The sequence below is a fragment of the Rana temporaria genome, chromosome 1, assembly GCF_905171775.1.
Source record: "Rana temporaria chromosome 1, aRanTem1.1, whole genome shotgun sequence".
NCBI classification, from domain to species: Eukaryota; Metazoa; Chordata; class Amphibia; order Anura; family Ranidae; genus Rana; species Rana temporaria.
In genome coordinates this window covers 478,844,931-478,860,558 of record NC_053489.1, presented here as the reverse complement: position 1 = coordinate 478,860,558, position 15,628 = coordinate 478,844,931, and the positions used below count along the sequence as shown (strand labels likewise).

General features: G+C 42.5%; 1 protein-coding gene across 1 annotated transcript in view; it reads left to right on the top strand.

The window, feature by feature from the left end:
• Window positions 1-15,628, top strand: part of ARHGEF38 (Rho guanine nucleotide exchange factor 38) — a 139,469-nt gene that overhangs the window by 50,111 nt on the left and 73,730 nt on the right. The window contains exons 2-3 of the mRNA XM_040329693.1: window positions 4,411-4,598; window positions 10,144-10,267. Of these exons, the coding sequence (XP_040185627.1) occupies window positions 4,411-4,598; window positions 10,144-10,267 (312 nt within the window). The remainder of the gene's footprint in view (window positions 1-4,410; window positions 4,599-10,143; window positions 10,268-15,628) is intronic.

Sequence of the window (15,628 nt, the reverse complement as noted above, 5' to 3'; positions counted from 1 at the left end):
TCATTAGGCTTCCAAAAGTCTCCCCTTACATTAGGATCCCAAAGTCCCCCTTACATCAGGGTCCACATAGCCCCCCTTACATCAGAGTCCCCAAAAGCCCCCCTCCTTAAATCATGGTCTCCAGAATCCCTCCTTACAATAGGGTCCCCAGAGTCTCTCCAACTACAATCAGGGACCCCAGAGTTCCCCCTTACATTAGAGTCCCCCTTTCATTAGGATCCCCAAAGTCACTACCCTTACATCAGGGTCCACAGAGCCCCCTTACATCAGGGTCCATAAAGAGACCTTAAATCAGAGTCCCCCAGAGCCCCCTCCTTAAATCAGGGTCCCCAGAGTCCCCCCTTACATCAGGATCCCCAGAGTCCCCCACCCTAAATCAGGGACCCCAGATTTCACCCTTACAAAAGATTCCCTCTTTTATTAGGATCCCCAAAGTCACCCCCCTTACATCAGGGTCCCCAGAGCCTCCTTGCTTCAGGGTCCCTAAAGCGACTTTACATCAGGGTCCCCAGAGTCCCCCCTCCTTAAATTAGGGAACCTAGAGTCTCCCCTTACATCAGAGTTACACTTTCATTAGGATCCCCAAAGTCACCCCCCTTACACCAGGGTCCCTAAAACTCCCTTATATCATGGTTCCTAGAGCCTATTCCCTTTCAATAGGGTCCCCAAAGTTAGGAGGGAAGAGCAGAGTGGGATTAGGAGAGTGGAGAGGTTTAAGAGAATAGTTGGGGTAGTGGAGGGGGAGGAAGGAGTATTGTGAAAACCCCAGCTTACATCAGGATCAGTTCTTTCTCATTGCAGCAGTCGGATACATAACAGGTGGAAGCTGGAAGGCTGGGCACTGGGACCGCATAGGTTTGGCGGAGGAACTTCCTCCTTCACTGAATGCCGGCATGGGGGAGCGACAAGCACGTGATTGGTTGCTAGAGCATGGGCGGTCCTAGCAACCAAACCCTAGCTCTGAGAGCAGCATTCAGCGGTGGTGGATGCTGTCAGCTGCTGTACATTCAAGGACAGCTCTAATTGCTGCACTGCCTGCTCTGTTGCTGAGCGACACAGCTGTGGCAGCAGATACGCTGAATGGGTATTTGGGCAGGATGCTCTGGGGGGGGGTTTGGACCCAACAACAAATTACTTTGGCTGTGCCCTAGGCAGCAGTATGCCCTAGCTTGCCTGCTCGTAGCACTGGCCCTGCATACAGCCATCTGCCAGCAGACTTCCAAAATCAATGACAACACCTGCATGTAGTCTACAAAGATGAAAGCTCAAAACTAATCTTAGAAGGTATAATTTTTTTGAAAGAATAGTTGATGTTTGGGATAGATTCCAACTAGAGGGCATTCAAACACTCTTTGTACCAACATAGATCAATAAAAAAAAAAGTATAGTATATACTGCATACAGCATACAGTATATATAAAAGAAGGCAGTCTTGATGGACCACTTGGCCTTTATTTTCTGCTATTATTCTTTTATGTTTCAGCCTGCCTTTTATTGTACGTCACCCATGCACCAAGATACGCAAATTTGTTTATGATGTATAGGCTGAACTGCCTGTGTACATAAAGATGAGGTAGGACAGAGAAGGATTTCTACTAAAAGAAGGGGAATCAGCACAAGTGACACATCCTACTGTACTCACTTTGAGTTATGTCTCTTGTGCTGATTTTTCTGTTTTTAGTTTTAGCTACACTCAGGCTTTAGCCTCCTAGCACTCTATAAATGAAAAATACTCCTTAAGGCTCTGTTCACATTTGCCATTCTGGGATCTCGGGCAGAATCGCTGCAATTTCGGCCGCAATCTCAAATCGCACTGCAATCGCAAAATACATGTCCGGCCGATTGCAGCAGTGTGATTGGAGATTGCGGGCAAAATTGCAGCGATTCTGTCCAAGATACCAAAATGGCAAATCTAAACCTAGTGCGATTTTGCCACGATTACGTGCAATGGATCGTGCTGCAATTACGGGAAACCTCAATGCACAAAGCTTGTCACCCAAGAGAAGCTCCTGCTCTTTTTTGGGCAACAAGCTCCGCGTGTTGCGGTTTGCTGAGATTGCTGCGTAGCAAAACCGCACCGTGCTTTAGGTGCCATTAACAATTAATGGCACACAAACATGTACTGTATGCTATGTTTTGCCAGCGTTGCAGTGGATTCCGCCTGCAATCTAAAATGGCTAGATATGAATGGGGCCTTAGTAAATTACAGTATAATCTGGAGGAAAGAACGAAAAGGGCAGACATAATTGAAACCTTTAAATACATAAGGGGTGTAAATAGGGTTCAGAAGGGCAGTATTTTCAATATGAAGCTAAGATCAAGAACATGACCTCAATCTACCAAGATGAAAGCTCAAAACGAATCTTAGAAAGTATAATTTTTTTTGAAAGAATAGTTGATGTTTGGGATGGATTCCAACTACAGGGCATTCAAACATCCTTTGTACCAACATAAATCAATACTCAAAAAATAAAAATAAAAAGTATAGTATAGTATATACTGCATACAGCATATATTAAGGGAGGAAAACTTGATGGATCACTTGGACCACTTTTTTTCTGCCATTATTCTTTTATGTTGCTATTAATCCAGAAAAATCCTTATCTACATTACCAGGACCCACTGTTACCCTCTTCTACACTTGGACAAAGTATGGATATTTATGGAAAACAACAGAAAATGTTATAGTCAGGTTCAGTTAGCTCATATATTTTGCAAACGTGTTGGAAAATCTGTTTACAACTGCATCTGAAGCACAAAAGTGCTTGCTAATGCCACCCTGTCCGTCCTCACTTGGCCCATCAGTCTCTATGGTTGCAATTGTTGCCTATACCTGTACTATTTGGATGCCTGCAACAAGTGTGTCTAATATAAACACATTGGGGCAGATCCACAGAGCGAGTACGCCGGCGTATCTACTGATACGCCGGCGTACTTTCAAATTACCCACGTCGTATCTTTGGTTTGAATCCTCAAACCAAGATACGACGGCATCTGGGTTAGATCCGACAGGTGTACGTCCTCGTATGCCTTCGGATCTAAGATGCAATATGTCGGCGTCCGCTGGGTGGCGTTCACGTCGTTTTCCGCGTTGGGTATGCAAATTAGCTATTTCCGACGATCCACGAACGTACGAGCATCCGGGCATTTTTTTACGGCGTCTCTAGTCGGCTTTTTCTGGCGTATAGTTAAAGCTGGTATTTTGTCGCGTATAGTTAGACCTGCCATGTTAAGTATGGCCGTCGTTCCCACGTTTATTTTGATTTTTTTTTTTTTTTGCGTAAGTCGTCCGTGAATCGGGATGGACGTAATTCACGTCTAAGTTAAAAAAAATTATGTCGTTGCGACGTCATTTAGCGCAATGCACGGCGGGAAATTCAGAAACGGAGCATGCGCAGTTCATTCGGCGCGGGGACGCGCTTCATTTAAATGAAACACGCCCCCTAATCGCCGATTTGAATTCCGCCGCCAGAGATAGACTACGCCGCCGTAACTTACGGCGCAAATTCTTTGGGGATTCGAACCGGCCAAAAGTAAGTTACAGCGGCGTAGCGTATCTCACATACGCTGCGCCCATCTATTTCTATGTGGATCTGCCCCTTTGGCTTTTTGGCATAGCTAGAACCCAAAGAACTGCAGCACTACTTTAGTTTTTTACCACCAACAGATAATATTGCATATGTGTGAGTATCTGATTTGAATATTCTTGCAAGCATTTCTACCACATACATATATATATATATATATATATATATATATATATATATATATATATATATATATATATATACATATATATATATATATATATATATATATATATATATATATATATATATATATATATATATATATTGGTATATTGGACAACCTTTGCACTGGCAAGGTATTGCTGAAGACTGTGGTCATCCAAGTGGGGTCACAGACAGCAATACAGACTTTTAATACTTTCACAGTCTATCCAAACCACATAAAACTGGTGATATCTCTTAAGCCCGTAGTGCTTTGTCAATCCTTTGTCTTATATTAAATGTTTATTTGTTTAAAAAAAAAAAAAAAAAGTTGTGTATAGATAGTTAACAGATATATGTTAAAAATGCACAAATATTAATAAAAAAGAAACACATAAAATTCTCCACAAACCATAGCTTTCTTTAAAGTGTTTGTAACTCTATCAATGAACTCCTTTTTTTTTACTACTATATTTTCAGAAGTTGGAAAGAAATGTCAGCTTCTAATCCTCACACCATATGATTAATTTAAGTGCTACATAACTGTTAAAAAAAAATGAAACATTTTACTATGACAGGTATAATTAATATGCCATTTAAATTACTGGCTAGTTGACACTTTTGCGGCACAAACATGTGATATAAGTCTTGGGTTTTCTTTCTTTTTCACTTATCATAGAAAAGATGGCACCCAACGTTGCATCATCCGCTCCGACATCTCCCATTCAAGACACAGAAGAGCTACAGAGGAGGAAAATGGAAAAGAGAGCCAAGATTATCTCAGAACTGATCCAGACAGAAAAGGACTACTTGAATGACCTGGAGCTTTGTATCAAAGAAGTTGTTCATCCACTTAGGGAACATCATGTGAGTTTTTCACTGGGATTCTTATCTAATAAGATGTTATTTACTAACCAATGGAGTCATATGCCAATCAATCATTAAAGTAGTAAACGATCATCTTGTAGAACAACCCATTCAGCTTAAAATAGAATTTTTTTCGGGTTGTAAAAAAACTATGTTTTTTAAAAATGTCATTTAAAACGATCGTGTGTGGGCTTCAGAGCATTTTTCGGGTTCTGAAAAACAACAATTTTTTTTTTTTAACATGCTCTATTTTTTCACGACGTTTTAAACAATGTCGTTTTTCGGGTTGTAAAAAATGATCGTGTGGGGGCTTTAAAGATGTGAAAAACCTGTGCATGCTCAGAAGCAAGTTATGAGACGGGAGCGCTCGTTCTGGTAAAACTACCGTTCGTAATGGAGTAAGCACATTCATCACGCTGTAACAGACAGAAAAGCGCAAATCGTCTTTTACTGACACGAAATCAGCTAAAGCAGCCCCAAGGGTGGGGTCATCCAAATGGAACGTCCCCTTTATAGTGCCGTCGTGTTGTACGTCACCACACTTTGCTAGAGCATTTTTTTTTAACGATCGTGTGTGGGCAACGTCGTTTTAAAGATCGAGTTTTGAGAAAAACATTGTTTTTTCTAGAGCCTGAAAAACGTTGTTTTTTACAACACGAAAAATGATCGTGTGTACGCGGCATATGAAATGAAAGGCAAAACATTTCTGTACAGATATAAAAAAACATTATAAATACCTTTTCCCTTTTTTATAAGTAATCACATGTTCTTAGCTGCATAATAGCTGGGGGGAGGAGAAGCAACAGTACACTGAGCTTCCCAGTAAATAGTTGTGCAACGAGGTGTGTCAGGACAAGTCTGATCATTGGAGGAGAGCACAGCTAGAGAACTGACCATGGTGTGCTCTCCTGCTGAGTGTGGCCAGTTTTTAATAGGAAAGCAGAAGGACTGTCAGGAACACCAGGGATTTCACATAATGGGAGCAATACAACGACAGCATGATACCTCTTCATACAAGTACATGGTACAGCAGGCACATATCAGGAATATCAAGTGTTGGGGTAACAAATGCTTTAAGGCACAGAATTATTTTCCCATTTTAGTACCAAATTGTACTTTGTGATATACAGTATTGCCTAGAATTAGGTAAATTGCATTATCAATTAAATGGGCATGCTAGATACTCCCTGAAGTCTTTTACAAATCTGCCCTGTACATTATCAGTCTCCTTATGTTATTCCCGTGCTTCGTAAGGCTTCTGATGACCTAGCAAACATTAAAGAATAATTATGTTACCCAGTGCATTATACAGTATGTTGCCACCATTATTCTGGACCCGCAATATTGTGTGAGGCACAATTTGTTTTCTAAGGCGGCGTACACACGGTCGAACATGTCCGCTGAAACTGGTCCACGGACCAGTTTCCACGGACATGTCCGACCGTGTGTACGGCCTAGTGGACAGGTTTCCAGCGGACAAAAGTTTCTTAGCAAGCTAAGAAACTTGTCCGCTGGAAACATGTCCGTCAGACATGTCCGATGGTAAGTACACCTAATCGGACATGTCCGCTGGTTATGACGTGTAACCAGCGTCCCGAAATCCCGCGCATGCGTCGAATTGATTCGACGCATGCGTGGAAGCATTGCACTTCCGTGTTTGAGAACGTCTGTGTCTTCTACGTCACTGCGTTCTCTGTCCGCGGGGATTTTGGTCTGATGGTGTGTACACACATCAGACCAAAAGCTCCCAGGAGACATGTCCGATGAAAACGGTCCGCGGACCGTTTTCATCGGACATGTCTCCTCGTGTGTACGGGGCCTAAAAATGCTGAATCACATGGTTATTCATTTACAAAATCACTTTGTTCCTCCTTTTCCATTATGAATATTGTAGTAATGTGTACTGTAACAGGTGTATTCAGTAAGTGGAAGAGCAAAGTTCATGAACCATACAAAATGAGATCAGAAGTCTTACATTAGACTGGGAACAATAAAGAGAAATATGATTGGTTATTATAGGTAACAGCTCATTGCACTTTACCTCCTGTACCATTTAAGAATTGATAATACCCATTGATATTGGTCAGGAGTTTAGATTCCAGTAATTGACATCATCTTAGATATTAAGTTATGTGGATTACAATGAACCAAAGAAAAGAGACATGTGACAAGAGACACTGCACAAGAGATTTTTCTTCGATTAAGTCTTAAGCCTCATACACACAATCGGATTTTCCGCAGACAAAGCGTCGGACTGGATTTTGTCTTGCATACAAACGGCACACAATTGTCGGCCAACAAACACAAACGTAGTGACGTACTAGACGTACTACGTGTTTTTTCAGCTCTTGAGCGACACCCTTTGGGCACCTTCTGCTAATGTTGTGTTTGGTGAGCCATGATTCCGAGCATGCGTGTTTATACTTTGTACTGTACACACAATCGGAAAATCTGACAACAGACCGTTGTCAACGGAAAATTTCAAAGCCTGCCATTCAACATTTTTCCACGGAAAATCCGTCAACAATTGTCCGATGGAGCGTACAAACAGTCTGTCAACAAACAATTTGTGTTGGAAAATCTGATCGTGTGTACAAGGAATTAATTGCTTAATAGTGATAGCAGGCATCTAGGACCCAAATATTCCATCACAACATACATTCCTTCAACACAGGGGTAGTTTTATTCTTTGCTAAATTGGATGAAAGATTTGTTTCTTCATCCACATTACGAGTAGGGAAAGTTCAACTTGGATGACTTCCATATTATTGCTGGTGACATCATCTATTTGCTGATCCGTGTAACATGGAAATTAGTACAAAAGGCAACTTCTATGGTTTCATTTGACTGTAATGTGACCCACAGAGCGTAGTAACTTGAACAGTGACAGTGTGTGTGTGTGTGTGTCAGTGTACATGTGTGTCTGATCATATACACACCTAAATATGCACTCATTCGTAAATTGTATTTGTTTTTGCGTGCGTTTATATAGATCAGAGAAACCTGAAGAATTATCAATTTAATATAGTTATGGTAGCTGTTAAATGGATCTCTTAAAGCAAATAAATACTCACCTTTGAGCTTGGTTAAAGTTCAGTTTTATCTTTGAAGTAGAACTATAGGGCATTTGCAGTGACTAGACAGTTCATATCATTATTATATACTTTGTAGTAAAATATTGACTCCTCCTGCCCCTGGTTACGAGCATTCTGTAGGTGTTTTTAAAAATAAAGGCCCGGATTCACATACATTGGCGCATATTTATGCTGCCGTAGCGTATCTTATTTACGCTACGCCGGCGCAGCACAGAGAGGCAAGCACTGGATTCACAAAGCCAGTGCTGCCAAATCTGCGCTCGGTTTCTTAGACGTTACTCGTCGTAAGTGGAAGTGGGCGTGAGCCATGCTAATGAGGCGTGACCCCATGCAAATGATGGGCCAAGCGCCAGATAGATACGAATAACGAACGGCGCATGCGCCGTCCCGTGGACGCATCCCAATGCGCATGCTCAGAATCACGTCGGAACGAATGCCTAAGATACGACGGATCACTGCCTACGGTGTGAACGTAACCTTCGCCCAGCCATATTCACGTACAACGTAAACGACGTAAAATACGACGGCTTGTGTTCCCTGGTCCATACCTTTGCATGGGTTGCACCTCATATATGGGGAATAACTTTATGCCGGACGTACGACTTACGCAAACCGCGTATATTATGCGCCGGGCGCAAGTACGTTCGTGAATCGGCGTAACTCCCTCATTTGCATATGTGCATAGAAAATCAATGGGAGCACCACATGCGTCCAGCCTAAATATGCGCCCACGATACGCCGGCGTAGACGAGTTACGTCGGTCGGAGAAAGCCTATTTTCAGGCGTATCTAGTTTTGTGGGCACAGCGCACAGATACGACGGCGCATATTTGCACTTACGCGGCGTATCTGTAGATACGATGGCGTAAGTGCTTTGTGAATCCGGGCCAAAGTATTTTTACGAACACCTTTGAATAGCTTGTGACTGCATACAGGCCCTATTTACATATATACGAGCAGTCTTCAAAAAGTTTCCGCACTTTTATATTTTTGTTGGAAACGGTGAAGGAGGGAGGAGTAGTAATTGGTTGTGTCATGTGACTAACCTGTCTGGCAAGCCAGCTGACCTTGCTGTTTAGAAGAGTTGCCACACAGTGGTGAAGATGGCTATGAAACGTATAAATTGAACCAAAGAGGAATAGCGTTGTCATATACGCTTTTTGTGGGCAGAAGGTGTGCCGAGATGATGATGTAAAAGCAGCGGTGCATCAGTGGTTACGCGCTCAACCAAAAACATTTTATGCTGAGGGCATTAAAAAGTTGGTACAATGCTGGGGAAAATGCATTAAAAAGGAAGGTTTACTATTTAAAAAAGTGATGTACCAGTAATTTGTTTTTGAAACTCTTAATAAAAAGAGTTAAAAAAAGAGCGAAAACTTTTTGAAGATCCCTTGTGTTTTTAAAAATTAGCCATAGTTCACAATTTAATAAAAAGTAAATCATATAGATCTTATCTAGGGGACAATAACTACCGTATTTATCGCGGTATAACAGGCTCCCGCATATACCGCGCACCCCTAAATTTGCCCCCGAAATACCTGTAAAAAAAAATCTTATATGATTTCATTACTTACAGTTTTGGTGTCTTCCCAGCGTCCATCGTCCGGTCCGGCCTCCGTCTGCGGCCTCGATGGTGTCCTCCTGGCTTCTCCAGCGTGCACCTCAAGTCGAGTCCCCGCTTCCCGCGCTCAGTTCGAACGCCTCCGCCGACATATACCGAGTGCAGTACACTCGGGTACATTCGGCAAGGCTCTGCGTCGCTCGTGCTCACACTCTGGAGACGTTTATGCGTGAGTACGAGCAAAGCCGAGCCTGGCCGAATGTACCCGAGTGTACTGCACTCGGTATATGTCGGCGCAGGATTTCAAACTGAGCGCGGGAAGCGGCTATCGGCGTATATCGCGCACCCACGATTATCTCCTTATTTTAAGGGGAAAATAGTGCGCGATATACGCCGATAAATACAGTACTGCTTCGAGCCATCAGAAATTTTTGTCATTGATGTTTTCTCTTTCCTTTAACGAACATGTAGCCCTACCACATGTCAGAAAGTTTGATCATTGATATTAGTGGGAAACGAAAATGCAAATATGATTTCTCCTCTCTCTGGGTTGTCTCTCGACCAGCAGCTCTATAAACAAGTACACTCAGCTTAGCTGATTTGGCAGGTTAATTCTATGGCGTTTGTGGTAGAGTCTGCACCAGACACTTGTAGTACTGGCTTATTTGGAAACAATAGCAATACCTCAGACAGGAACGTTTTCTATTTCCTTTAAGATCTGCCAGTCAGGACTGTCTGATGCCCACCATAGTCATGAAATTGTCACTATATCTGGCCGAAGCCATCCATATTTTGCAACTGTCAGAGGTCTTCATGCCTGTTGTACTATGAGAAACCTTTAATATGGTCAGGCACTTTGATTAACCTATTTATTGCTTGTGTTCATACAGTCAGACCGCTTTGATGTGGATACTCTCTTCAGCAACATTGAGTCTGTCTGTCAAATTTCAGCCACGCTGGTGTCCTTGCTGGAAGAAGCCACGACCAATGTGGACCAGGAGCTTCAAGTTATAGGTTAGTAAGGACATCCATAGACAATAGGGTGTTTGAAGGAGCAGACATGATCTAACTGTTCCTAGGGATCTCTAGCATGTGGCCTCACATAAAAAGCAACACTTAACCTACCGCGTTTCCCTGAAAGTAAGACCTACCCCGAAAATAAGACCTACCCCAATTTTAAAGGAGGGCTGCAATATAAGCCCTACCCTGAAAATAAGCCCTAGCGTGTGTGTTTCTGTAATCTAATCTGTAGTCAAATACCTTCGGTATACAGTGACACTCGGCGTTCAGCTTATCTCCTCCTCTTCCCCTTCCTGTCAGCAGTGGATCTCGCCTTCCCTCCCTCTGCAATGCTTGGATCGCCGCAGGCTATGAAAGTGCAGAGGAGCACTCAGCTGATCTCTTTCTCCTGCTTGTCAGTGGGGGGATCTCCGCCCCCTTCTCTCTGTAATGCTGGTTCGCGGTGGGCTATGGAAGCGCCGAGGGGCACTCAGATGATGTTTTCTTCACCTGCTTGTCAGCAGGGATCTCAGGCCCCCCTCCCTCTGCAAAGCTGGATCGCAGTGGGCTATGGAAGGCGCCAAGGGGCGCTTAGCTGATGTTTTATTTTCCTGCCTGTCGGTGGGGGATGTCTGCCTCCCCTCCCTCTGCAATGCTTGGATCGTGGGAGAGAGCTCCAGCTGTCTATGGAAGCGCCCAGTGGCACTGTAAGAAGGTATGTGACACAGAAACACAGACCTTTTTCATGATATTCTGCTGTAAATGAAAGGATTCTTGGAGTTTACAACTGTGTTTGATTCACTTCACACTGGGGATTCCTGCCAGGCAGGGAGAGGGGGCAAGAAGACAGCGTGTGAGAAATGGTAAGCCCTACCCCGAAAATAAGCCCTACTGTGTTTTTGATTGCCAAAATTAATATAAGACCCGGGCTTATTTTCGGGGAAACACGGTAGCTCAGCAGGGAAGGAGGATAGTGGTCAAGTGGACACCACCAGTGCTGCTCATCTTTAAAGATCCACAGAGTGTAGTAGCACAGTGACATGCTCAGTTTAAAGTATACCTTTCTATACTGTCATTTTACTAAATTGGCCTCAGGTCTAAAACTCAGACACCCAGTGGTATATGTGCACATCTATAGATGATCAGAGAGCCAGGCGCATGATTGTGAACAAAGATGCCTGTGAGAAAAATGTTGAGAACCGGTCTGCTCTAAAACTAATAAGACCAAATGAGTAACAACACAAATTCCAACACAAGGAGTGCTGTTCCAGTATATTATTGCACAAGCAAAGTGGAGTAAAAAGTATCAATTTTAGTTGCTCATGTTTGCACTCGGGGGTTAAGAGTCCCTAATGTGGGACCATCGTGTTGCTGGGCAATGGATGGTTTTCTGGAATCTGAAGTCACTGGGGAAGGGCTTTCTAGATTTTTGGGCCTTTTTACAGTGACTACACTTTAGTGAGATCACGATCTCAAGATCCTTATTTATCTTATTTTCATACCCTGATTATTTGGATAATTGTCTGAACGGCCAGCTTCCAATGTTTATGACGTTATTGACGTCTCATACTTAGTCTATAGCTCAATGAAAACTCTCTCTGTTTTTATATGCTTATGCCCATGTACCCATTTGTGGCCTTGTGGAAGGCCTAATCCGATTGCCAATTTTTTTTTGTCCCCCCCCCCCCATACCTCCTGATTTATGTACCAATTTTGTTACATGTACAGAGCAAGTGAGGACTGTTCGCAACGCTGTTAAGAGATCATTTACTTCTTGTTTTCTTCAAACATAATAATAAAAAACGATTAAAACAGAAAGTGAAAGTAAAAGAAAATCCCAAATTGTGGGTTGTGCCCAGAAAAGTAATAAATCTTCCAATGGGGACGCTAGTTCTGGTGACCTGGGGGTGCCCAAGGAAAAAATGTGTATGAACATACATCCATTACTAGAAAAGTATTTTCCATGTTTGTATTGCCAAGTGCTACACCTCACCTTCTGTTTTAGGTGTCTCTTAATTGTTGTTTCAATGAGATAATTAATTGGAAGTTGTGGTTTGGCAAATAGTATATATGTTCTGTTTTCAAACTTGAAAATAGTGCTGTGATCAAAGCTTGTAAGCCGGAATGCGTGAGCCCCTGTATATTTTAACTCACTTTTTTATGCACCAATAAAGAAGCAACAAGGATGTTTGGAGTCGCCGGCTCTATTCTTTGTATTTAGGTCCTCAAAGAATTCCTTCAATTTACAAGTGTTTCCTATTACTTCCTGTTTGACTATGGAACAGGAAGTGAAGGGAAATCCCTGCAATGGGACACAGATGATGGAAAAAAATCTTACAGGGGTTATAACCCTCCCTTACTCTATCCAAAATGGAAGAAAGATTGCCTATAGGTCTACTTTAAGTTTATCTTAAATTAATGTGTCTCTAACCTGAAATTAAAAATATATGTGTACATTCTTCGACAAAAAAAAGATCTTCTCCTTGTTTTTTTTGTGATGAAAACATCACAGCATAAAAATAATTGTGTACTTTTTATACAAATGTAGTACAAATGATTTCACAGAACAACCAAAAAAAAAAATCACATTTGCAAGTTAAAACACACCTAGGGCCAGATTCACATAGGTTAGCATATCTTTAGATCCGCGTAACCTATGTGATTTAAGATCCGCCGCCGCAAGTTTTTGAGGCAAGTGGGTAATTCACAAAGCACTTACCTCAAAACTTGCGGCGGCGTATCGTAAATCCCCCGGCGGAATTCAAATTCCGCGGCTAGGAGGAGTGTACTATTCAAATCAGGCGCGTTCCCGCGCCGATCGAATAGCGCATGCGCCGTCCGCAAATTTACCCAGTGTGCATTGCGCTAAATGACGTTGCAAGGACGTCATTGGTTTCGACGTGAACGTAAATGGCGTCCAGCCCCATTCACGGACAAGTTACGCAAACAACGTAACATTTTTAAATCGCGACACGGGAACGACGGCCATACTTAACATTGGCTGCGCCTCATAGACCCAGGGGTAACTATCTGCCGTAAAAAGCCGAACACAAACGACGTTAAAAAAAAAGCGCCGGGCGGTCGTTCGTTTCTCAATCGGCGTATCTCCTCATTTGCATATTCGTCACGTAAATAAACCGAAACGCCACCTAGCGGCCGGCCTGGAATTGCATCCTAAGATCCGACGGTGTAACACAGTTACACCTGTCGGATCTTAGGCATATCTATGCGTAACTGATTCTATGAATCAGTCGCATAGATACGACCGACGAAACTCAGAGATACGACGGCGTATCAGGAGATACACCGTCGTATCTCTATGTGAATCTGGCCCCTAATGTTTAGAAAGGCTGATTTCTGTGCACCAGGTCAGTGCTAACTGCTCAAGTATGAATTCTCAACTCTTTGAAGCCCAGTAGTATTGAACAGATGTCTCAATGGACTCAGTGATCTGGTGCATGTGGAAATTGCACCATAAATTCTGAATGAGCCACATAATATAGGATTACTCATGTTAAGCCAGAGCTTTCCTGTTTATGCAGACTGAAAGGAAAAGGAAGAAAGGAAGGATGCAACAGATAACATACTATATTTAATGAAAATATCAGTGTCTTCCCTATGCATCAAGAGTTAGTCACCATGTGGGTTAAAGTCATGCAAGCTGTGCATGCATAAAGTGGTTGATAGAATATTTCATATTTTATTTTAGTAAATGCATAGACTACCTCTTCCAAAATAATGTCAGAACACATACTTTCCCACAATGACAACACAGATAACAGGTGTTCCTTCCTTTTTTTTGTACAATAGACTAATAAGCAAAGCAGTATAAGAAAAGTATTAAAGCACTAGCCTGTACCACATAAATAAAGGTCCTTCAATTTACTAGAATTGAACTGTAAATGATCAAAGCAGATCATTACAATAGGAGTATAGATCTCAGTCTAGTTCAAATCTTAAAAAGAATAGGAAAGTTAAAGGCAGATCATTCTTCTTTACTAAATGAGCAGAGGTAAGGGGGCATCATGTACTATACTCATTGGCACACAATGTAATTTCACTAAGCAAAGTATTTGTTTGCCTCGATTGTGATGGAAACCAGGTGCTGCATTCTAGGTCCAGGGCAGTGACTCAATGAATAGGTTTAACTTCAATATTCCAGATCTAGTCACATTTTCAGGAAATGCTTGTTTCCATTACTGCTGTTTTGCTTTGTGACTTTAATTCGTTTCGTTTAAATCTTTCATAATCTGAAAGGGACTTTTTTTGTGTTATTTGGTATATAGAAACATGTTATAAAGTACACCTTTTTGTGCAGACAGTTGCTTCAGCCCACTATCGTTTTTATCCATTCTAAATAGCTCCTCAATCTAAATAGGTAAAGAGCAGAGTAGTCTTAGCAATCATTTTTCAGCCATCCTAAAGGAGCGACGAGTACATTTGATATTTGAAAGCAGAGCAGCGAGTTACTGGAATGTAGAAGATCCTGGGCCAGATTCACATAGAAGTGCGGCGGCGTAACGTATGTCATTTACGTTACACCGCCGCAAGTTTTAAGCGCAAGTGCTTGATTCACAAAGCACTTGCCTGTAAACTTGCGGCAGCGTAGCGTAAATCCGTCCGGCTCAAGCCCGCCTAATTCAAATGGGGCGTGTATCATTTAAATTAGGCGCGTTCCCACACCGAACGTACTGCGCATGCTCCGATTTGAAATTTCCCGCCGTGCTCTGCGCGAAATGACGTCGCACCGACGTAATCTTTTGAACGGCGACGTGCGTTACGTCCTTTCCTATTCACGGACGACTTACTCAAAAAAAAATAATAATTAAAATTTGACGCGGGAACGACGGTCATACTTTAACATGGGCAGTCTAAATATAAGCCATGAAATAGCAGCTGTAACTTTACGCCGGGAAAAGCCAACTAGCGACGACGTAAGAGAATGTGACGAACGCGCGTACCTTCGTGGATCGCCGTAAACAGCTAATTAGCATACCCGACACGGAAATATGACGCAAACTCCACCCAGTGGGCTCAGAAGAATTACACCTATGATCCGAAGGCGTACGAAGCCGTACGCCTGTCGGATCGAAGCCAAAAGCCGTCGTATCTTGGTTTGAGGATTCAAACTAAAGATACGACGCGGCAAATTTGAAAATACGCCAGAGTATCAGTAGATACTCCGGCGTATTTCCTCTGTGAATCTGGTCCTATGTTTTTAAAAAAGGAATGGTGCGGTGTATTACAAATTAACAAAATGCTTTTTTAATTTGGCGTGTTTTTATAAATGTATCACTAAAAAAAACAATGAAGGGCGCGCACTGGTGTATGGGGGGCGGGTTGACCTGGCGCAGATGGGGGCCAGGGGGTGGTGTG